Here is a 25570-nt window from a genome sequence, read left to right on the forward strand (position 1 = left end):
GATTTACACCATTCCAGTCAGCTATATAACAGAATATATGTCTGGAATAAAGTCGTCAGGAAAGGTCATTCAATGACATCTCGTAGTTATGCACAGCAAATAAGTCGGCGCTGTCGGCTTCAGTTCCTGCAATTTTAGTCTTTATCTGAACAGTGAGAAATCACATTTGTAAAAATTGTCTTCCTGTTCCACAAGTTCCCTGTTTAATTTACAGTACAGCTGATGTTTGTTCCCTAAGGGTGGTTTTTTCTTTTGTTTTTGGTTTTTTTTCCATCTCGACTGGTGCATGGCGGTTCGTTAGGAGTTAACACTCATTTAGGAACTAGGCCAGTTACATCCCATTTTCTCACTTCCCCTCCTGTGGTGTGTGTGTGTGTGTGCGCGTGCGCGCATGTGTTTGTGTCTGTTAGAATGTTATGCATATGTGGTTAGGGATGTCTACGAAGCATTAGATTGCTTTTAAGCCTAAGGGAAGGATTCATCATAGACTCATCATGTACACTCATGATATGGTCATGCCGGTATGTCCTGGTCAGTTTAATGGTGTTTTTCATGTTCACACACGTCACACACCCAAACCCACACGCTTTGTTGGTATATAGGAAGTCACCCGCATGCTCGTTCATATCACAGCGTCGGATTCACCACTGTTTAAATGCTCTGTGCGATGGAGTGTGACAACTGAAGCAGATTTACTGTAACTGAAACACAGACTTCTGCGTTCCTACAGGACGCTGCCACTTCAACATCTCCATTCCACCATTGTGCTCGCTTTACAGACTGAGGTTATGCAATAGCAAGCCAGAATTTGACTGTAGACATTTCCAAATCTTGGCAACAGTATATTATACAATGCACCTCAAGGTTCCTTTGTTAAAGTATTTGATTTTGTAAGGATGCAGACAGATGAACAGGATTCCAAAATATCTCTTAAAAAATACATTTGGAATAAACTTTAGGATTTACTCGATTGCTAGGGTTTTTTTAAGATCTGCAAATTTGAGGTGAAGATTGGACGTTTATCTGAATACAGTAATAATAATTAAAAAAAAGGTAAAAACATGACAGTAGGTAAGTTAATAATTAAGAAATCTAATTTTAAACATCAATTTGATTAATCAAGATTGATGTGTTTGGGATTAGCATTTATTATTAGCATGAGCTTGCTTAAGATAGAATGGTATGTACACCCTCATTTTGTATAGGGGAAGGTGGTGGGTTAGTGGTTTAGATGTTGGACTTCTGATCAGAAGGTTGTGAGTTCAATTCCCAGCACCACTACTGTCAGTCACTGCTGGGCTCTTAAGCAAGGCTCTTAACCCTCAGCTGAGCAGTTGTATAAATGAGATAATTGGAAGTCACTCTGGATAAGAGAATCTGCTAAATGCTGTAAATGTATAGAGTGCTTCCACGACAGTGTATTGCTTTTAGTGTTTTGTTAAACGGCAAAGTCTTGGTAATGTACCAAGCTCACGTCTACTTTCCATGTGTTGAATCAAATGTAGCACGTTGTTTTGTTAAATGCTGTGGGAAATACGAGGGTGAGCCTGGAAGCTCTTAACCAAGAGAAAATATTAACTGAAGCTGCTGATTGCTGCTCGTTGTATCGGAAGTAATTCATGTCAACTGCTAAGAGGTCTTCTCTCTGCTCTTCTTCTGCCTCTGTAGTGAGCATTTTATTGTATTTACATCACGTATGCGAGTCACTTGTGTACGAGCTCACGTGCATCGTTTTATTGGTACATTGTTAATGATGAGTACCAGAGCATATTAGGACACGCTGTTTTTCATATAAAGCTTTCCAGCACATCTGCGAACAGGATGGCCATGTTATTGTAAATGATTGTGTACACTGCATACACAATCATCAGACTGCAGCTCAAAAACCAACAGGTGAAATTCAACACCACCCTCCATACCAAATGTCACAAGCACACACGCTGGTGGATCTAGATGTATATACATTTGCTGTGATTGTTTGAAAATCTTGATTTTGTAAACAAACTTTATGGCCATTGTTAGTGTAATACCACCCCCCCTTTTTTTTCTTTTTTTTGTGACACGTGACTCGAACACGTTGACAGAACATGCAATTCCCGAGGAAGTGTTATACAGTTTTAGGATTATTTCGGTTGCTGAAACCTCAAAAATGTCAAGCTGCTGAGGCTTATGGTCAAATTCTTGCTAACCTCAGCCTTCTTAACCCAAGCATTAACTCTCGTTTTGTGAGCTGTGTGCTTTGTGCATTTGCATACACTAAATTTAATGTTTAGCTGGTGATTTTGGATGTTGTGGTATTAGAAATGATCTTGTTTCCTCTTACTCTGTACATACACATACACACCGTTAGACTCGCCTTTTTCACGCTACTTTAAAGCACACCAGCAGCCCCAAAATACTCTACCTGTTTTGCTGCATATACATATACAACATGTGTTCTTTTCACTGACATTCATTTTTCCCTGAAAAATAGGCCTACAAAGAAGACTAAAATTAAACCTGCTCCCGTCACCTTTTTTTTTTTTTTACAGTGGGTTCTGAGTTAGATCAGCAGGTCTGACTCATATAAGTAATAAGTGAAAGTGACGTTGCAGAGCGTGCGTGTCCTGTTTATATTGTTCAAAATGTGTTCTGAATAGGGATGTAACAGTGTATCCGTACTGAACCATCTCGATACAGAGCTTTCAGTTAAATCCTTTCGGAACATGGTTAAATGGTTATTAAGTGGCGGACCGCAAGTTTGTTTAGTCTCCATCTTGCATTAATTTTTTTTATTGTGATTAGTAAACTTGAAACCATACATAAAAATGCCAGGGCTATAAAAAAGCAACTAGAGTCACACTGTGGCTACTCACTCCGTACCGGAAATACGATTTTCTAGTGCCACTTCCCTTTTTACGACAGTCTAGGGATATGCATTCTTCAGCATTTTATCTCCAGCTTAAAAGGAGAAAATCCTGACAATTCCACATATCGAGGGAGTGAACGAATGATGGGTCGAAGGAATGAAGACGTTAAATTATGCTGAATTAAGTAGAACAGTTAAGTAGATCATATCTTTAGAAAATTTTATATTAAATGCAAAACACACACACACACACACACACACACACACACACACACACACACACGTGTATTACCCAAATGGGGTTTAACAATGTAAACTATTTAATAAAATCTTTCCGTTTATTTAATTGTATTTAATTTGTGCCAATTTAATCGATCACTCTTTAGTCAAATACTCAATTTAATCAGTGTAACAAGTGTATTGCTTAAAATGTTTTATTATATTTTATTTGTATATATTTTATTTGTATAAATTGTTACAAAATGTTTTTATATTTTATTTTACCAAGCAGGCGTTTTGTTTGAAATTGTTTTAAAATGTAATCTGTTGACGTTCACAAATGTTAATAATAATAAACCACATTAATAAAAAGCTACATTTTATATTCTGCATTTCTCCCCCCCAACCGAACCGAAATTGGACCGAACCGTGACTTAAAAAACGAGCTACGTGATTTTTGTGTACCGTTACACCCTTCGTTCAAAAGGATTTGTTTGGTCAGTGCTTCACATTGATTAAACATAGAGAGATTTTTCTCCTGCCTCCTGTTCTGCTGCTGTGATATGGTGCAAGAGAGAAGTTGGCCTGTGAAGTCTGTTCTTCCTCACTCCGATCAATCGCTCTGTCTCGGGAGATATTCATTAGCATTTCTCACATTCCCTCGATCACTCTCGCTTCCACTTTGTGTCTCTCTTCATTGTTCTTCTCTGCCATGTTCTCCTCTCTGCCTCATCTATCCACTTACTCTCCATCCTCTCATGCTCTGTCCATTTCAATCTGATAAACATGATCTGAATTCTCTGCATCAACTAAAGTCTTTTACTCGTTTAGATTTTTTTTTGTGTAATTAATCATGCCATGATTATTTAAGGAAATGTTATTTTTTTTCTCCCAAGCCCTTCCTTTCACCTCATAGGGTTTTAACATTACCAGCTATGTAACCTTGAGAAGCCCGCTAGCTTATATATATATATATATACAGGGAGTGCAGAATTATTAGGCAAGTTGTATTTTTGAGGATTAATTTTATTTGAGGATTTAATTTGAACAACAACCATGTTCTCAATGAACACAAAAAACTCATTAATATCAAAGCTGAATATTTTTGGAAGTAGTTTTTAGTTTTAGCTATTTTAGGGGGATATCTGTGTGTGCAGGTGACTATTACTGTGCATAATTATTAGGCAACTTAACAAAAAACAAATTTATACCCATTTCAATTATTTATTTTTACCAGTGAAACCAATATAACATCTCAACATTCACAAATATACATGTCTGACATTCAAAACCAAACAAAACAAATCAGTGACCAATATAGCCACCTTTCTTTGCAAGGACACTCAAAAGCCTGCCATCCATGGATTCTGTCAGTGTTTTGATCTGTTCACCATCAACATTGCGTGCAGCAGCAACCACAGCCTCCCAGACACTGTTCAGAGAGGTGTACTGTTTTCCTCCTTGTAAATCGCACATTTGATGATGGACCACAGGTTCTCAATGGGGTTCAGATCAGGTGAACAAGGAGGCCATATCATTAGATTTTCTTCTTTATACCCTTTCTTGCCAGCCACGCTGTGGAGTACTTGGACGTGTGTGATGGAGCATTGTCCTGCATGAAAATCATGTTTTTCTTGAAGGATGCAGACTTCTTCCTGTACCACTGCTTGAAGAAGGTGTCTTCCAGAAACTGGCAGTAGGACTGGGAGTTCAGCTTGACTCCATCCTCAACCCGAAAAGGCCCCACAAGCTCATCTTTGATGATACCAGCCCAAACCAGTACTCCACCTCCACCTTGCTGGCGCCTGAGTCGGACTGGAGCTCTCTGCCCTTTACCAATCCAGCCACGGGCCCATCCATCTGGCCCATCAAGACTCACTCTCATTTCATCAGTCCATAAAACCTTAGAAAAATCAGTCTTGAGATATTTCTTGGCCCAGTCTTGACGTTTCAGCTTGTGTGTCTTGTTCAGTGGTGGTCGACTTTCTGCCTTTCTTACCTTGGCCATGTCTCTGAGTATTGCACACCTTGTGCTTTTGGGCACCCAGTGATGTTGCAGCTCTGAAATATGGCCAAACTGGTGGCAAGTGGCATCTTGGCAGCTGCACGCTTGACTTTTCTCAGTTCACGGGCAGTTATTTTGCGCCTTGGTTTTCCACACGCTTCTTGCGACCCTGTTGACTATTTTGAATGAAACGCTTGATTGTTCGATGATCACGCTCAGAAGCTTGGCTATTTTAAGACTGCTGCATCCCTCTGCAATATATCTCACTATTTTTGACTTTTCTGAGCCTGTCAAGTCCTTCTTTTGACCCATTTTGCCAAAGGAAAGGAAGTTGCCTAATAATTATGCACACCTGATATAGGGTGTTGATGTCATTAGACCACACCCCTTCTCATTACAGAGATGCACATCACCTAATATGCTTAATTGGTAGTAGGCTTTCCAGCCTATACAGCTTGGAGTAAGACAACATGCATAACGAGGATGATGTGGTCAAAATACTCATTTGCCTAATAATTCTGCACTCCCTGTATATATATATATATATATATATATATTCATTCATTCAAAGTTAATGATGTGAAAATGTATATAATGCATATTCTTCTTCCTTACTCTTTTAAATAAAATCCCCAGAATAATTTAGAAATTGTAAGGGCCCAGTGTGTGTATAGGAGATGACTCTGCTACTGTGTCTGTATTTAAGTGTTTATCTGTTCCTGCTAATTTAAACCTCCCCTTTCTGACCTGTACAGATCAAGCAGAAGTGAGCCCATGTACCGTATCTGCTGCTCGGAGACCTGTGAACTGGATACACGGAGAACGAACACCCCCTTGCGAGGCCAATGACCTTCTACACAGTGCGTTTCCAATGCTAGCTGTCAGTGTTCAGAGGTTTCTGTTTATATTAGTCACTAGTTTGCGCACGAAGACTGAAATATCGAGCGTTTTGCATTAATGCAGGGTGAAGGAATGTTAGAAAGCAGCATGTGGGAGACATTTGCTAAACTCTTCTGTTATAAAAGTGTGCACATACACAACAGCTAGAGTTGAGTGCGAAAGTTTGCATCCCCTATGATTTCCATGTGAAAATATCTTTCAATCAACAAGAAAAAGAAATCCAGTTTATTAAGTATTAAACCTTAAAATGATCCTGCACCAAAGCAACAGTTTAAAACTGAAGAGCCAGAAAGCAACAGATTCCCGAAAGCTAGTTTCAGTGTTAAGATATTAACATGCACTGTCATGCTTTTTTTTTTTTGTTGTTGTTGCTTGTGACAATGAAGACAGACGAATTTCTTTGGTCAAAATTCAATTTCTTTGTCTTTTTGTATTGAGGTTGAGGACAAGTGTGTGAAAATTAAGCCATAATGGTTATTTTTTTTATGAATATTGTAAACATTTACAATACATTTTCAGACTGTCAATTATACATCTCATAGAGAATTTTATCACTGACTATATAATGTGTCAAAGAAGAAATAAAGCTGTTTTAATCATCTTTTCTTATTTGCATTTGCAGGATCGACTCACTGGTTTGTGTCAGATTCTGTGATGGAAAATCGGGGTGAGTGAGCGATCATTTCACTGAGCACATACTTATTTGGTTTGTCTTTCCACGTTATTAAGGATAATGATACGAATAATGTTGGTTGCATCAAGAGCACGTTGATATTTTTGTGTGGAACATGTCTGTGCTTAAATACAGAAACCAGTCTATATCCCAGGCAGGATTTATGTCACTGGGTATAATGAGCTATTCATTGAATCAACATCATTAATTGATCCTAACTTTATGAACAGATGAATTTTTAGCTTGCCTGCCAAACAAGTATGATACAGACAACTGTTGCAACATTATGAAGTTTTCTGTTTTGCTGAAGAATGATTGACAGATAACACCTTACAATAGGCTGGTTCTGTTCTAATGTTCAGCATCACTGAAACATTTAGAATGTGTCCACTCCATCACACATTCAAGGCTAGCACATTTTCCAGGTCGCAGAAGCAGGTTCTGAACTCGGGCAGAACCAACCAGTAGGCAGGATGTGCATGTTCGGATCAGTGCCTCAGTGTAGATGCTGTATCTGGGACACAGAGAAATGGGGCTCGCTGTATTATCATTAACGCTCATTCGGTTTTGTTTTGTGTTGGGGCGTTGTCTGTGTTTCCAGTGTATTTTGAACTTGGAGGTAGAGCTCTATTAGCTTTCAGTATGCAATTTATTGTTGCTGTGGTTTAATGGCTTAGGAATTCCATAGCTGCTCTTCTTTCCTAGAAACACATGGTTTGGACATGTGCAGAGAGGGACATGGGGTATATCGGTAGTAGAATGCTGGGGATGGAGCCACCAGGAAGAGGAAGAGCCAAGGAGAGGAGGTTCATGGATGTGGTGAGGGAAGTCATGCAGGTGGTTGGTTTGAAAGAGGCAGATGTAGAGGACAGGGGGTATGGAGACGGATGATCTGTTGTGGCGACCCATAATGGGATCAGCCGAAAGAAGAAGCAGCGCCCTGTTGGCTAACAATACCTGTGGCGGTCGTTGGTAAATCGACCGATCCAGTATTCAGGTTTCTGATCTATATATTTGATTTGCCAGGTTTGACAATGGAGGCTTTTCCTTACGTAACCCTCCGACTTTATCCGGGCACTAGGAGTGCACTGGCTGGTGCAACTGTAATGGCTGGGATGTGCTTTGTGAAAAAAAGTTTCAATAGTTTATTCAGCCCAAGAAATGTAGTGACTAAACTACTTAATTTACAATGTTTATTTGTTTATATGTATAGTCACAAGAAATACTTCATAGTTTATTTTAAATGTTAATTCATTTATATGTCGCCATAGTGAAAACTTGGAGTTAGTAAAATACTGTGTTAAATTGTGGGGGAAAAAACATCTACTGATATTTGGGTTTTGTTGTCAGTGTTATGTTTTCCTTAAATTTTTGCCATTTTTATTAATCGGCATCTGCCGATTATGCTGCACATTAAGGCGATTTTTAGGCAGGAGCGTCTGAGACACCAAACCGTGTGTGTATGTTCTGCCTCGCGCGAGAGAACATAACTGTATCAGACCAGCAGGTGGCAGTAGTCTGTATTCAGCATCCATAAAGGGAAACCGGATAGATGCAGAATCAGCCGAGAAACAGCCAATGCCATCCGACCAAAGCCAACGGCATTCCCCGACAACTGACAATCAGCTTGTTTTGTACCAGTTCTTATAATTCGTTTTTTAAACTAGCCATATTATTCCAATCCTTAAATATGATGCTACTTTTGGAGAGAGAGAGAATAAGAGTAACAGTTGAAGAGAGAGAGCGATTTTTTTTTTTTTTTTTTTTTTGCTCAAATAGATTGCCATTTTCGTCTGACCGAAGATAAAAGTAATCAGCTGGCACTTGAACCTGTGTGTTCTGACATATTTAAAACCAAGAATAAAAACCTGGACATTAAAATCAACAGAAAAAGACCCTAAGATGTTCTGTAAAAACACAAACAAAATCAAAAATGAAATCAAATTTTTTGTCACATACACATACATACAGGGTACGACATGCAGTGAAATGTTTACAGTGACTGTAACCTGTAACCTTACAGTGACTGTAACCTGTAACCTTATAGTGACTGTAACCTGGGGCAATGAATAAAAGTGTGAAATACAGTTTCCTGCTGTGAACAGAAAGAACAGTCATGTGTAAAGTCAGGATTCAAAACCGAAATAAAAGCGTTTACAGATATAATATCAAGTAAAATTCTCCATTGGAGGTCGACAGCCCTTTTTGTTAATGGTGGTTTATAAAGCGCCCTCCATTCTGGTTTAATATCATCATTAAAACCCAAAACATTTCTCCATTGGGTGTCTACCCTCCCACTCAATTTTTTTTTGGTTAGAACTTTGACACAGGCTCTGTAGAGCAGCTTCCCCGACACTGACCCAAAGGTCAACGTGCTCTCACCCCGGTACTCCAGGAGCGGACCTTCACACCTGTCAAGGTCGGGAGCAATGTCAAGCCGAGGGAAAAAGGTCTCGCCTCTGTGGAACAGGTCTCGGTGGTTTGGTAGTTACTTAGCAGAACATGCTTCTCCGGTGTTAGGGCAGACCTCCATCGGTGTAGGAGCTGATTTACAACACGCAGGGACCACAGTCTCACACGTGCTGCCAGGTCCTCAGTCCATGATAGGTCCGTGCCTGCGATACTCACCAGCTCCCGGAGTGTCACAACCCTTGAGAAGATGAGTGCTCTGGGCAGTGCAGGGGCTCATTCAGCAGCTAGTGCAGTGTACTACAGTCCTTTCTTTGTTTTGTAAAACAGTTCCAGATTTTAAAAAGCCCACAGTAAAAACTCGGTAATCCACAAACGTCCAGCGTCTTTGTGTCCACTAAAAACAAAGTTTGGTCCAGCCCCAGTAGTCCGACTGTGCGTAAAATTCCATGGGCCGCTGCTCTTCATGCCACGTCTTCCGGTACAGTGAGAAGAACGATCTGAGGAACCCAGTGTAGACCGTCCCAAAAGAAGTCCACTAGCAGAGCCTGGATGTTCGCCAGCAGGTTCGGCTAGGTTGTTGATTACCAACATTCGCCCCCTGTAGGACATCCTTGGAAGCAGCCGCTTCCACCTGCTCAATCTGCCTTTAACATGCTCTATGGTGCTGTCCCAGTTTGAGAGAGAGAGAGAGAGAGAGATTGAATAAGAGAAACATTTGGGAGGGAAAGGGAGAGGGAAAGGGAGAGAGAGAGGGAGAGAGAGAGGAAAGGGAGAGAGAGAGGGAAAGGGAGAGAGAGAGAGAGAGAGAGAGAGAGAGAGAGAGAGAGAGACATTTATATTTATAAACCATAAATAACAAACCACTCAGGAAAAATCGTGGGACTCCATGCCTGCTCATGTTGCTCATTTCTTGTAAAATCTGAAAACTTGGCCTCTTGCAGTATTATTATTTGAAAATTAAAAACCTGACTAGGACACCTGACTTTTTCTCACCATATTTGGTTCTTCCCAAACTGTTACCACAAAATCAGAGATATACATTTGTATAGGATGTCTATGGATACAGTAGCATTTTCACTTCACCCTAGTTGTTGCACCCTAGTTCTCCTCACGCTACATCTGGAGTATTATGGAGATTGTTATAGCAACACATGGGGACTAAATGTGGAATGGGTTCTTCAAAAAGTACATAAAAAGCTTGGTCAGGTGTCAAACTTGTGTCTATATATAGTATATGTTGAAAGTGAGAGTTTTGGTGAAAATGCCTAATCTGACATTTGAGTCTCGGACATTCAATGATATAAAAAAATTTCCCTTTAGCTGCTTCTCTATGTGGGAATTTTGTAATCCACAGCCCATTAACAGTCATCATGACTGGTGTAGAATGAAAGTGCTACAGTAAACACACAGCAGGCATTTTGCTTCCTCTGTAGTTTGGCAAAGTTACTGACTCACCCTCTCTCCTCTTATTCAGCCACCCATTTCTCTTGGTTGTGTTCCTCCTAATGTGTGTCATTGCTAGTGCTGCTAAATGGCCTTCCCCATTTCCAGTTTCAGCTCTGTTAACTTTTGCTGGGTGTCAACTAAACAATTTTGGATGAGTTTTAGAACATGTGGTTTATTAAACTGGCTGCTGAGTGTATGTTTTGGCTTTTCTTTCTAGTTTGTCTCCGTCTCGGGCGTGAGTTATTGTAGGAGCACTTCCCATGCTGTAATGATTCAGTCTTTTAAGTACATTTAACAAATCACTGAATTATTGAGGCAGAATGAGACACGCGGTACTTATTCTGCTTAATATTAAACTGGTTCTCTAGTGACCGAGACAGAAAGGTAACCCCTTTAAATGATGTGTTTAGAGAAATAGTAAATGGGAACATGGAGCTTTGCATTAGAAGTCTGTGAGCGTCATTCATAAATGTGGCGCACACACACTCATTTTCCTCTAATAGACTGTGCTGGATAAGCTGCATGCCTGGAATTCCAATAGATGACCAAGAAAGGGGGTTTGCTCACTGTTGCCTCTAGGGGGCACAATGCTGTTTTCTTTTTATTTCAATGAAAATATTTTTGGATGAAGCAGGAGCTGGATGTAAACCAAATAAACCACAACCATAAACACTTTTTTTTTTTTCCTTGTCTGATGTTGGAATGTCCTGCATAAATAATATTCGCTTTTTCAGTTATGGTTTTGTTCAATGTGGATTCAGCTAAAAGGAAATGGCATATTTAAATCGAAGAACCCTGTGTTTTCAATTTGCATCTAAAAAAATATATATTGTTCTGTAGCAAAATACAAATGCAGAGGGGAAGTTTTTTTCTCCAACACTGCCTCTGTATGAATGAGAGACATTCTTCATATTGTTCACCATATTGCTCTAATTAAGTATCTTTTTGTGTTGCACAACAGCAACCCTTCCTCAAACACACACACACACATTCTGGCCCTGGCTCCTTGGAATGATAGGCATCCATCTGTAGTCTTTCTAACTTATAGGCTTAAGTCATTCAGGCAGAGGGAGGGTCAGTGTAAAGGAAAGGGGTGGGGAGTTGCAGAGGGAGGAGTGCAGAATTCCAGAAGGGAAGAAGGGAGGGAATTTTGGTGAAAGAGACACAGAACAGACGGCTTTACAGCTCTGTAAAGATTCGTGAGTTGAAGAAAGAAGTGGCTGTGAGGACGCTTTCTGAAGTGGAGAGCCTAGGCAAGTCAAGAGTCGTGCAGGTGGGACGCTCTTATTGCTCAGTGCAAAGTGGCCTTTTCTAGGGCACTGCTGAAATCTAAGGCCCTTAGGGCCAAGAGTATGGGACAGAGCTTCTCTCTGGAGATTGCATCTCAGGACACCAACACACACACTGGTGAGTCACATGTGTGGTATATACACCACAGATGTTGTCTGAAGTTTAGCTACAATAATGTGTATTCAGCATCTGCAGAAGGCCAGAAAACAGGGCTTGGGTTTTTTTAAATGTAAATGTGTGACTCGAAATCTGTCTGGCCATGTCATGAGGATCACGTGAATGTTAATGAATTTGTGATTTGACAAAATCTGTCAACAGTCAGGATCATAATGTTTAAGCTGCTGATTGAAGCATTTTTTTTTTTTATTCAGTGATATGCCCTTAGCACTGCACTGACCGGGACTAAAACCAGCAAACACTTAAACACAAGAAGGACTAAGCACTTATGACTATGAGGAGTAATTTGATAACAAAAAATGTTTTTTTGTGGACATGCCAGAACATGCCATTGATATTAGGAATTGGAATTTTGGAACTAATAATAATTCATGTTTCACAGTGAATAACTGTTTTTGTAATCCAAGCTCACATTAACTACTTAAAAAAAAAAAAGTTAAAGTTGCCATGCTTCTCTCAGACGGGGGTGTTTTTGTATCTCATTCCCAAAATAATGTTTTTGTGTTGGTTTTTTTTTTATTATTATTATTTATTTTTATTTTTATTTTTTTTAGGTTTACTGGGTGATCAGAGACATTTTTACACCCCATTAATAAACATTCCTAAACCTTTAGAACCACTGTTGTTTCTGTATTGTTAGTTTTGTCCAGGCTTTGGACATTTTCAGGTCAATATTCAAGATCATTGTGGACTGAAGCGTTATTATATAGTGTGTGGTTTGGGGCAGTGTGTAGATGTGTAATGGGAACATTATTGGCAAAGATACCTAGAAGCGTTCAGATATTTTTGTGACCGTTCTGACAGCATTGTGTTATATGAGCTTGACAGACTGTGATGTTTCCCTACCACCTCTGAAACTGCGGTTTAATTATCTAGAAAAGGCTAAAATCTCAATGTCGTCTGATCTCTTTTCTAAATATAAACAGAAATGATGATGATAGTGGAGACAGCATTGGGGTCTCTTTTTTTCTGCATACAGGAATCATTCAGACGCCAAGTTCTGCTCAGCCAAAATGACGGGCCAAACGCCACGGCCAAGTTTCATTTCACAATACAGGCTCCTTTGTTTGGTCAGCGGACTCTCCTCAGGTTTGCCCTTGTTGATGCTGGATTCACTTACGGCTACTTCGAATGCAAAATGTCACCTTTCCAAGAGTTGAACCTTTCAGTAGAGCCTACAGAGTGATCACTGAATTAGCTCTGTGCTGCTGTTCTCGAGGTCACTTGGCTCGTTTATATAATAGACAGCAGCATTTTGTGACGATGAAATGTCTGTGTTTTGTATGAAGTGCTGTTATGGTTGGGGGAAGGTGTGTTGAGTGAGAGGAGAGCAGGAGGAGTGTGCTGCTGCTCTTCACAGGTTTTCCCAACAGACCAGCTTAACTTACTTAACTACACAAACTGCTCCAGGCATCACAATTTCCTCTAAAACCACTGACCGCTATCGTCTCTGCGTTCACACAATTGAATAACATACCCACCAGATTCCTTCTGCCCTGGTCCTGGATCCCTACATTACGCTTTTAGTTGTGCATCTATGATGCTTTTTGCCTGTACAGAACCTGATGCCTTTTATGTTGTTCATGCCTTTGGATAACATATGCTACACTGACTTTATGCTGTTACTCAGTGCAATGTTTCTGCTTTTGCAACTTTTCTTTGAATCACCCTGAAGCCTTATTGTCCTCATTCAAATAATAAACCGAATTAAATTGTTGGCTTCATCAAACCTTCACCAAAACATTCGCCCCGAAATGTTTGGAATTGGGATGCTCACAACCCACAATTTCTTTTTTTTTTTTTTTTTAGAGCAGCTGTAAATTACGTGCTGAATACCAGCAGTGTGATGGTTATAAATAAATGCTAAGTGACTCGGCCATGCACATGCTGTTACAGACATGGCATTGCATTTGTTTTTTTTATTGTGCTAAGCTCTTGCTGTGTTTCACAGCAGCTTTTGTCTCATGCTATTTGTAGTACTCAAAAGCCCCATATAGTGAAGAAAAGATTTTTTTTGAAGCGCCATGATATACCATGTTGAATTGATGTGTAAATATGACCTGCTTTATCCTTCTATTGTAGACTGAGATTCTGAAGTGGTTGATGGAGGGAGTTGACGGGGGCTTTTCAAGATGAAAATGGAAATCATGCTGAGAAATGTTATCTGGCCTGACTGAATGTTATTTTGTAGAGTTCTGTTTAAAGCTGGATTGCTGCTGAGCCGTGCATGACAAATCTGATGTTTTTTTTATTAGAGTGGCAGCTTTCTATTCTGAATGTTCTAATGATTATTGAGTGATTTATTTCATTCTGTTTATAATCATTCCACTTTAATATATGTATAATATAATCAGTTTAATATAAATCTTATGAGTTATTTTTCTAGGCTATATTCCATGATGATTATTGGTTTATACATTTAATCCTCTCAAATAATAACTCTCTCCAACAAATGTCATTGCTTTTTATGATCAAAAAATTAACATTCAAATGGAAATGTGCCATTTCATATTACATATGTTGTGGTTGGAATCATATGTGCGATACAAATGCAATTTCTCCACCAAAGCTCCGCACACAAAATCTCCATCTAGCACCATTAATAATTCTTGGGTAGAAGACTCCAAACCTTCAGGAGCTTTACACATGCTGTTCCATGAACATCTAATTCATGAACAGCATACAGGCTGCTCAAGTTGATCAACTGTAAAAATCTGACAATTTATTTTCCCCAAAATTTGCAAGAAACTAATGGGAGGGGAAAAGACAGTAAATCTAAGAGTTCAATCCTGCCTGTTGATTTAAAGGGACATTAACGTGATGGTCATAGCTCTATATACTCAATAGCTTTCTGGAAAGAAATTGATGGACTCTTGCTGGAACAGTGGGGCAGAAAGCTGGTTTCCCCATTCTATCTGTAGACAGTAGAGGATGCAGTAGTAGAAGGTACAGTATCGATTATTTGGATTGTTTTCTGGTTGATGTATTGCATATCGTTTTTGTATTGAAATATAATTGCCACAGTTCCAGTGGTTTTCTGGGTGGTTGTGATAACTCAGTTCCTGTATGAGCATTTATGTAAGCTACAATCATGTGAAAAAGAAAGTACACCCTCTTAGAATTCTATGGGTTTACCCAATTATAAAAAGATTATTAAAAAACTAGGGTTCTTATTGTTACAATTGAAAAATACAACCTTAGATAAACGACACACATCACACCATGTCATTTATTTTATTTTATAAAAGAAAATCCATGTGTGGAAAAACTTAAGATTCAATAAGATTCTGTTTCTTGTAGAGCCATCTTTTAACAGCAATAACTTTTGTTATGTCCTGCATGACTTTATCGGTCTCACATTATCGTGGAGGAAATTTTGCCTGCTCTTCTTTATAAGATTGCTTCAGTGCATTAAGGTTTGCAGGCATTTGTTTATGCACAGTTCTCTTAAGGTCTTGCCACAGCCTTTCATTCAGTTTGAGGTCTGGACTTTGACTGGGCTCTTGCAACACCTTAATTCTTTTCTTTTTCAGCAATTCTATTGTTGATTTTGCTTGTGTGCTTGGAATCATTGACCTGTTGCACGACTGTTGGTCGGTTGACCTCACATCTGACTTTAGAATACTTTGATACAGTGAGGAAAATAAGTATTTGAACACCCTGCTATTTTGCAAGTTCTCCCACTTAGAAATCATGGAGGGGTCTAAAATTGTCATTGTAGGTGCATGTCCACTGTGAGAGACATAATCTAAAAAAAAATAAAAAATCACAATGTATGATTTTTTAAATATTTATTTGTATGATACAGCTGCAAATAAGTATTTGAACACCTGCGAAAGTCAATGTTAATATTTGGTACAGTAGCCTTTGTTTGCAATTACAGAGGTCAAAAGTTTCCTGTAGTTTTTCACCAGGTTTGCACACACTGCAGGAGAGATTTTGGCCCACTCCTCCACACAGATCTTCTCTAGATCAGTCAGGTTTCTGAAAAACTCTAATGGAGTTTGAGCTCCCTCCAAAGATTCTTTATTAGGTTTAGGTCTGGAGACTGGCTAGGCCACACCAGAACCTTGATATGCTTCTTACAGAGCCACTCCTTGGTTATCCTGGCTGTGTGCTTCGGGTCATGTTGGAAGACCCAGCCTCGACCCATCTTCAATGCTCTAACTGAGGGAAGGAGGTTGTTCCCCAAAATCTCGCAATACATGGCCCCGGTCATCCTCTCCTTAATACAGTGCAGTCGCCCTGTCCCATGTGCAGAAAAACACCCCTAAAGCATGATGCTATCACCCCCATGCTTCACAGTAGGGATGGTGTTCTTGGGATGGTATTCATCATTCTTCTTTCTCCAAACACGTTTAGTGGAATTATGACCCAAAAGTTCTATTTTGGTCTTATCTGACCACATGACTTTTTCCCATGACTCCTCTGGATCATTCAAATGGTCATAGGCAAACTTAAGACGTGCCTGGACATGTGCTGGTTTAAGCAGGGGAACCTTCCGTGCCATGCATGATTTCAAACCATGACGTCTTAGTGTATTACCAACAGTAACCTTGGAAACAGTGGTCCCAGCTCTTTTCAGGTCATTGATCAGCTCCTCCCGTGTAGTTCTGGGCTGATTTCTCACCTTCCTTAGGATCATTGAGACCCCATGAGGTGAGATCTTGCATCGAGCCCCAGTCCGAGGGAGATTGACAGTCATGTTTAGCTTCTTCCATTTTCTAATGATTGCTTCAACAGTGGACCTTTTTTCACCAAGCTGCTTGGCAATTTCCCCGTAGCCCTTTCCAGCCTTGTGGAGGTGTACAATTTTGTCTCTAGTGTCTTTGGACAGCTCTTTGGTCTTGGCCATGTTAGTAGTTGGATTCTTACTGATTGTATTGGGTGGACAGGTGTCTTTATGCAGCTAACGACCTCAAACAGGTGCATCTAATTTAGGATAATAAATGTAGTGGAGGTGGACATTTTAAAGGCAGACTAACAGGTCTTTGAGGGTCAGAATTCAAGCTGATTGACAGGTGTTCAAATACTTATTTGCAGCTGTATCATACAAATAAATAGTTTAAAAATATATTGTGATTTCTGGATTTTTTTTTTTTTTAGATTATGTCTCTCACAGTGGGCATGCACCTACGATGACAATTTCAGACCCCTCCATGATTTCTAAGTGGGAGAACATGCAAAATGGCAGGGTGTTCAAATACTTATTTTCCTCACTGTATGCAGATGAGCTCATAGTCGACTCAATGACTGCAAGTTGCTCAGGTCCTGTGGCTGTAAAACAAGCTCAAATCTCCCTCCCACAACCATGTTTGACAGTTGCTATGAGTAATTAGTGCCGTTATTCTGTGTTGATTGTCGCCAAAAGAGGCACTATGCATTATCGCCAAACATGTCTATTTTGGTCTCGTCAGTGCAAAGGACCTTTTTTCAAAATGTTTGTGGTTTGTTCAGATGCAAATTTGCCAAAGGAATCTGTGATGCCATGGGGTTTTTATTTTTATTTTATTTTATTTTTTATTTAATTTTTTATTTTAAGAGAAAAGAGGCTTACTTCTGGCAGCCCTTCCAAACAAACTATATTTGTTCAGTCCTTTTGTAATTGTACTGTCAGGAACGTTCACATTTAACATGCTATCTGAGGTGTATAGAGCCTGAGATGTAACTCTCGGCTTTTTTGCGCTTGAATGTTTTTTCACTTGATGTCATCATCACTCTGCGATGATGGGCTTTAAAATTGTTTGAAAATGGCCTTATAACCCTTTCCAGATTTAGGTTCAGCAACAATTGTATCTCATAAGATCCTTGCTGATGCATTTCCTCTTTAGCTTTGTGTTAACCCACACCTGATTGCTCTAGAACAAGAAACCGCTAAAACCTGGGCTTTTCTGAAGGTGGTTACACTTTCTGATGATTAATTAATGAAGACCATTTGATTAGCAGCACTTAACTGCTACTTTGTATCTTAATTCCTATGAAAGCAGTAAAGGTTTACATAGTTTTTCCACACATGGCTTTTCTAGGTTGTGTTTTACCAATTCTATGACCTGATAAGGATCACATTCAAACAGGGTGTACCTTTTTATTTTTATTGATTTTTCTTTTTTTTTTTTTTTTCTCCCCCCATGACTATATATGAATGTAAACTTGATCAACGGCTGCTAATGTTCTCCCTGCCCATTAGCACAGATGTGCACAGAGTACATTACTGATTTTTATTTTATTTTTTTTCCCCCTCTTGTTTTACTGTTTTCCAGTTCATGCTGGTATGGAGAGTGGGTGGGGGTCATCTGTATATGCCCCCACCCACCTGCCTCTTTCAGGATCAGGGTGGAGTGTCATTTCCTCCCTCTGTTTCCCAGGCTTCCCACCCTTTCTGAGCCCTCTCAGACTCTCCCAGCTTTTAGCACACATTGCGCAGGATATGAAGTCGGCTCACACCTCGCCACGGACACCTTTATCAAAGAGCTGTACCATCTGCATCTGGGTCTGCCTGATCTGCTTACACTTGCACACTTGGATCAGAGCTGTGAGCAATACTGACTCCATTAATGTCCATTATCCATGAGCAGAGAGCTTGCACAGCTCAGCTACGTGCTCAATACGTCCAGACGATCTGCTTAATGACTCAGCCAACTGCCTGGTCAAGCTGCATACTGCAGCACTCGGTTGTTTCTTTTCCAGAGACAGAAGGACTGGGAATTCATTCTGCCTTGTTCTCTGCGCTTTGTGATGGATGGCTGGTCAGTGACTAGTTTGTCTCAGCACTGTATCTGTCTCAAATTTGGATGGCTGCCTTGTAGACTTGGAATACATTGTACTGGAGGATGAGTTCAGTGTATGTGTCATTTCTGCTGCCTTATCAGTGTGATGTGGATATTGAGCATGAGTTCCTCTAGATATCTCTTAAACTATCTACTTTGTGCGAGGACCTGGAGCTCCAGATCTAAAATAAACAAGCTCTTCCAAGTCTGCTCTCGAGGAGTGTAGTTTCTTACCACAAGGACCTTTCTCACCACAGCTTTCATTTATTTATTTAATTTAATTTTTTTTTTTTCTTCTGGAAAAGAAACAAGCTGAATTTTCTTTAGTTCCTTATGGCCTGCTGCTTCCACACCCTTCAACATGGCAGCTGGAGCCCAGGTAGTTTTCTAATGCTTTCTAATGCGTTCTAATGCGATTGTGATTCAAGCTACTTTCAGTTTTTGTGTCTTTTTAAAATGTGTAGTTTGATTCTGGGAAGCAAATAGGCATGGGGGCAATACTAATTTTTAGCTGTGGATTTCATTACAGGAAGATAGGGCAGCTAGTTTTATATCGGCCATTAGCAACGTATGTATGACTCTGAGGGATTTGCTGGAAATAGCACTAATAGAAGATTGAAATGATGGTTCTTCCTGTGTTGCTTGGAGCATCCTTACATCTCCTGTCTAGATAGCTAGTGTTTAACCAGCCGGTTTGCAGCTTATTGTAGTCATTTTAAACTGTAATGTTTCCTTTTTATTTTTTTTATAAACCCACAACACATCTTTGCCACCACTACCGACTATCTTCTGTAGAGTTTTGCTTTTACATTTACTTTTACGGCATTGAGCAGACGCACTTATCCGGAACGACGTACAAAAGTGCTTTAAATCTCAATTAATGATCAACATTGGTTTGGTAAATTACAACCTTCAGCCTAAACAATGTTGAGAGAAATTGTAGCAGTTTAAAAGTATAGTAGAAGTAGTTTTATTTTTTTATTTTATTTTTTTTTTTTGTCCTCCCAGTCTCTCAACTATAGCCTAGCTGAGCCATTCTGGGTGGAGCCAGATTGTAAAGAAAGAGGTGACTAACCAGCTTTGGAAACTCGTGCCCTTTTGCAGGATATCGCAAAACACAGCCTTTTCCAGAGCAGCAAAATTGCTGATTTATGATATTTATAAAAATCTAGGTGTCCTCAAGATCATGACCGTGTCTATCAGTCCACGATGTGTCATGTTGCTTAACACCACGTTCAATAACGTTTCCTTTCTTGCTGTGTTTAGAGAGCTGGATGTTTGCGTTTGGTCACTGGGGTGGATAATGTGCCTGCGATGTTGTGGGAACGTCAGGCAGAGCAGAAGCACTGTCGCCAGGACATCCTGTGTTTATTGGGTTGGATGTTCAATTACTGCTAATGCTAATATTAAATGACATATTTTGTGTTAAGATCAACCAATTTCGTTTTAAGCCTATAACAGTTTATTATTAGCATTAAAAATGTACAATTTATTAATGATGCATGGCAGCAGGTCATCACTGTGTGGCCAAAAGTATTTGGAAACCTGACCATCACACCCAGATGTGGGTCTTCCCCAAATTGTTGTCGCAAAACTGAAATGCACAATTGGCTACAATTTCTGTTTGCTGTAGCATTAAAATTTCTATTCACTGGAACTTGGACAATCCTGTTCCAGCAAGGTTTACAAATGTTAGTGTGAACCATCTCCATTGCCCTGTCCAGAGCCCTGAACTTGAACATCAACATCACCAAGGCTTTCATGCTCAACATCACTGTCCCACCCTTTTGTACTCTGAACGCTAAACCGGCACAAATTCCCACAGTCCAGCGCAGCAGAATGCCTCTGTGAAGAGTGGAGGTTATAACAGCGAAGGAGCATCAACACGATGCTCATGGTTTTAGAATGGGATCTTCAATACTCAGGTGCCTCCATAGTAGTTAGTCTAGTGTAGTTAGCAAGGCTCCTTTTGCTTTCATGTCAGCATTTTCATTTATGAAATTTGGCACATGCCCTTAATGATAGATACTCAGAGCAACTTGGGAGTTGAGGGTTAAGGGCTTAGCTCAAGGGCCCAGCAATTCACGACCTTCTGATCTGAAGTACAACATCTTATTCAGTTGTACAGGATAACTAGAAGTTGTGAATTATAAAAAATAATGTTGCCTATCGATGATAGTTTATCTTTGTATACATCGTATTTTATTTTTAGGTTGAATGTTATTTAATGTAACCGAATACATGCACAATGTTTGGAGTGTGGAGGGGATTTGCTCATGCAGCCACATGAGCTTTCAGGCAGTTTCTGAATAGAAATTGTTGCACTACAATATTCAAAGACTTTAAACAATATTGTGCACCCACGTTTTTGGCAACAGTTTAAGAGAAATGTAGGCATTCACATACTTTTGGATGATGATGATTTTAGGATTATATTTATGGTAGAAATGTGTTGACTACAGTGATGCAAAACTGAAGATGCAACTGTCCAGAACCAAACATTAATATACTGATCACATGTAATGGATGAGGAGAAACGTTTAATTGTTTTGCAAAAATTATTATTATACTGAACTAAATAGGTAAGTAGTCAATGCTAATCGGTTTTCCTATCTCTCTGAGCGGTACATAGCATAGAGCATACTTTTAATAAGCATTAGAAATATGTTGTATTTCTTTAATCCAGTCGTATCATAAACATTCCCCACAGAATGTATTTTACAGGATGATTGGTATGCGTGTGTGATTTGAATGTGCGTGAACCTGTTGACAGTTCTATCAGCGGGAGGAATGCGAGTTCTTGGAGTAGTGAAGTAGCAGCTAGTGGTCAAATGACTGAGGCTCTGTGCAGGGGGCTGTTTGCCTCCAACTACAGCTGCCAGGAAACATTGCTGTGTTTAAACAACAACCATGTTTAAAACACTGCCTTGAAGTTTAGAACAACAGTTTTTCTGACAACCATCTTCGGCTTTGTTTGAAACTTACTGAAGCTAAGTATGAGTGTGGCCGTATTTTTATATCTTGGTAGGCACCAAATGTCTGCACAATTATAGAAATATCTGAAATTATCAACCTAGTAGGGATATTTAGCTGACCAAAACCCGACCCCCAACCAAAGCCCCCCCACCCCCGACCCACACACACACACACACACACACACACACACACACACACACACACACAAAACCTTTTGTTCTCCATAAGTTTTTTATTTTTCAAAAACATAGTGCTGAAAGGTTCTCTAGTCGGTTACTATGGTTACAATTAGGGTTGGATTAGGTGGAGACATAACATTAATAGTTATGTTAATGAAAGGTCCCCACAAGGAAAGTAAGACAAACGTGTTCCTGCACGAGTGCGTACACATCCAGCGCTTAGTGACCATTTCTGTTCCTGTACACTTTTTTTATATGTGCTGTTTACTGTGACTTATCCAGTTAAAGCCTTTCTTTCACATCTTCTGTCAGAGTCTCTGATGCACCCTTAAAGAGTGTTTACCTGTTTAGTGGTCCAGCTTTGATTTTAACCATCTCTGCTCTTTCACCTTCTTTTCAGATGATGAAAGCAGCCACCAGCAAAATAGCACAGGGAGCGAAGGAGGTGACAGCACTCCTCCCCCCAAGCGCAAGGGCAAGTTCTCTACGCTGGGCAAGATCTTCAAACCTTGGAAGTGGAGGAAGAAGAAGAGCAGTGAGAAGTTTCAGGAAACTTCAGAAGGTGCTTAGTTAATATTGCCTTCAAGTATTTAGAATCACATACAACTCTGCTTCCTGTCTGTTACTTTGAAGAAACGAATTAAACTGTTTTCTGAGGATTTCTTCTTTACTGTTATTAACACTTAACCAACATATGGCTCGATAGTTCTCTGAATCTTGCTTTTTTCATATTGCATAGGGCTTGTTTTTGTGACCATAAAGAAACACAGTAATCCACTGAATTTACTCATTATTTGGGTGAAGTAGGGTGCGGTTAATCAGAGCAGAGAACATGAATGTTGTGCGTACAGCCAACCTAATCAGCTCTATTCCGAAGTTATGCTATTGTCTTCACAAACATAGAGCCTGCAAAGGCTGCCGCTTGAGTTTACATTAACATTAGACCAATGTTATGATTACAGTGAGATTGCATATCCCTATGTATTGTAGTTCATTGTTTCATTCGGTGGGCTTGTGTGTGCTGTATTTTACCCCAACAGTCTTGGAAAGAAAGATGTCGATGAGAAGACCACGGGAGGAGCTGATAGAGCAGGGAGTTCTGAAGGAGATTCCTGACAATGGTAGCCTGTGTGTGTGTGTGTGTGTGTGTGTGTGTGTGTGTGTGTGTGTGTGTGTGTGTGTTATGGGTCTTTTTGTGAATTTTAAAGGATTGATATTAAATATATAGATGGGATTCAACATTACTAGGAGTGTCCCTGTATGTATTCTATACATGTACCTGATTTATATATGAATACATGATGTCTCTCATTCCGTATCTGTCAGTCAGAGTGGGACACAGAAACAGTTCAGGAAGGTGGTATTTTACCATGCCACTGTTCTTTAGGGCACAAATGCAGCAGCTCCTTAGACAGATGAAGCGAGCCTGTTTAAATTGACAGGTGTTTGAAGGTGTAACTTTATATTTTGAGGAGAGAAATGACATATTGTTTGTCTTCAGTTGAGGAAAAATGGAGCAAATTGTGCCCTGTAGCAAAAAGCTTTGAAAGTCATGCACTCACTGCTGCGGAGGCCCATTTATCTAGACGTTCAAATCGCAATAAACAAGCAACCTGCTCTTGTTCACCGCCTCTGTCTTATTTGTATCTTCGAAAACTTGCTCTGATTTTCTCCTGTCTGGTTTAAAACAAGAAATCTAGATATATACTTTTTTTAAGTAGTGTGTTTTATGAGGCTGCATTATGATTGCTTTCCCTCAAGCTAAATTTGCCCGTATTTTTTATGTATTGTTGCAGGGGCAGATGAGGCTCATGGTTCCAAGCCCCCATATGTAAAGAATGGCCACACGCTGCCTGTAGGGGGTACAGGGGGAAGTGGAAGTCGGGGAATTGAGACTTTTCGGCCTACACACGATCTACAATTCAGGTTGAATCCAGAGCGCAGGTTTCGTGACCCTGATGCAGATCGCCGTGCACTGACTAGCCAGGATGAGGGTTGGCGAGGTGGACGGGCTGCAATAGACGAGTGGAAGCCGAGTGTGGGCTGGCAGGTAGAGGAAATAAAACACGGAGGCAGAATGCACACAGATACAGAGAGGAAGCCCGCTCTGATCAAAGCCCCATCTGAGGATGGCAGAAGAACTCGCCCTGAGGTTGATTGGAAGCCCAGCCTCCCCCGCCACTCATCTGCTGAGGAGGGCAGAGGAAGGAGAGGTGAGACGGGTCAACCTTTCTCTTTCTCCCTCTAACTCTTCGATTTCCTCCTCTCTGCTCATGCTAACCAGGGTTTCCTCCTCTTCTCTCTTCTCGCGGCCATGCCAAAGTGTAGAATGGCACTTCTCCCTTGGGTCCTGCTCTAGCTAAGATTCTTATTTAGGAAAAAGCAGAGGGATAGCTCAGCTTTGCTCTCGCTTTTCAATTAAATACCCCACTGTCCTTTCTTTAGAATGACCACAAACCACTTGCGGGGGAGAATTTGCATTTTACCAATATTACTGGTCTGTCATTTTAAAATAAAAATAAAAAATATGTGAAAAATTGGGTTAAAAAAAATTGCCTTTAAAATAGTTTTTTTTCTTTTCTTTTCTTTTCTTTTTCTTTTTTTTTTTTTATTGGACTAAAATGTATTTGATTAACCTGGATGTGCCTCAGAATGTCCTGGGTGGATATTGGAGAGAAGATGTTAGATTGAAAGATTGCTGTTAGTGCCTGAAGTACAGATCACATGAGTCACTATGTGCTTTTTAAATATAGCAAGTAGGTGACTGTAAGGAGGACGGCTAAAAAAAAAAAAAAAAAAGAAATGTACAAAAAAAAAGCCTCAAGATTTTCCACGTGCTGCAAAGTAAGAGTGTTTTAATCACCCAAAATGTTTCTGCATGTGCTGATGACATTTTTATTATCTTTTTAACCTGAGATTTGAGCATGTAAATTAGATGCTTATATTTCCAGGTTGACTCTGTCCATGCTGAAAAATACTGCAGTGGCCTTTTTGTTTATAATCTTTGTGTTTGATTATTCGGGTTTATTCCTTTATTTACTTCAACACCTAGAAATAATAAGCAGTGGTTTTCAAATATTTTTATGAATTCTATTTAAGTATGAACTGATAACTTTTTCATTTCTTTTTTTTTTTTTTTCTTGTTTTTTAATTCTTCTTCCAGAATGAACCAAAGCATTGTACACAGATCCAAAGAGAGAAGCTGCATTTTTGTTTTGCTGCATATGTCTAAACTGGATGCACCTCTTTGTGTGCTGTCTGTGTCTTCTTGTGATAAAATGGCTGTAAATAACCCAGCATTTAAAAGGCCAGCTTTGAAGAATAATGTGGGGGATAACGTGGGAGGGGGTGATAGAGAGAGAGACAGAGGGGTAATTATGGCGACCTGTTTATCTCCCAAGGCGGTCGATGAGCTGATTAAGAAACATACAAAGGGAATAATGATACAACTTGTAACACAGCTCAAATAACCCGATAAGAAAGATAAGTCAAACTCTTAGCGGTGTGTGTGTGTGTGTGTGTGTGTGTGTGTGTGTGTGTGTGTGTGTGTGTGTGTGTGTTTAAAATTGAAGGTCATTTTAAATGTTACGTAGTACTAAGCCTTAACCACTCTGCATTAACCACTAAACCTTAACCACACTGAGGTTCAGCTACTAGAAATGTTTAAAACTTTGTTAA

The 25570-nt window shown here is 39.8% G+C and overlaps 1 protein-coding gene across 9 annotated transcripts in view; it reads left to right on the plus strand.

Annotated features, from left to right (window-relative positions):
• Positions 1-25570, plus strand: part of phactr4b (phosphatase and actin regulator 4b) — a 36811-nt gene that overhangs the window by 3645 nt on the left and 7596 nt on the right. For 3 of the 9 annotated variants that reach the window (XM_046847933.1, XM_046847934.1, XM_046847935.1), the window contains exons 2-6: positions 5828-5932; positions 6595-6639; positions 22293-22454; positions 22933-23013; positions 23689-24105. In XM_046847933.1, the coding sequence (XP_046703889.1) occupies positions 6627-6639; positions 22293-22454; positions 22933-23013; positions 23689-24105 (673 nt within the window). In that variant the 5' untranslated portion in view covers positions 5828-5932; positions 6595-6626. Of the gene's footprint in view, positions 1-5827; positions 5953-6594; positions 6640-11644; positions 11911-18894; positions 19117-22292; positions 22455-22932; positions 23014-23688; positions 24106-25570 lie in introns of those variants that run through there. The other 6 variants (XM_046847936.1, XM_046847931.1, XM_046847938.1 and 3 more) reach the window with 6 other exon arrangements.

The sequence above is a fragment of the Silurus meridionalis genome, chromosome 4 (genome assembly GCF_014805685.1).
Source record: "Silurus meridionalis isolate SWU-2019-XX chromosome 4, ASM1480568v1, whole genome shotgun sequence".
Lineage (NCBI taxonomy): Eukaryota > Metazoa > Chordata > Actinopteri > Siluriformes > Siluridae > Silurus > Silurus meridionalis.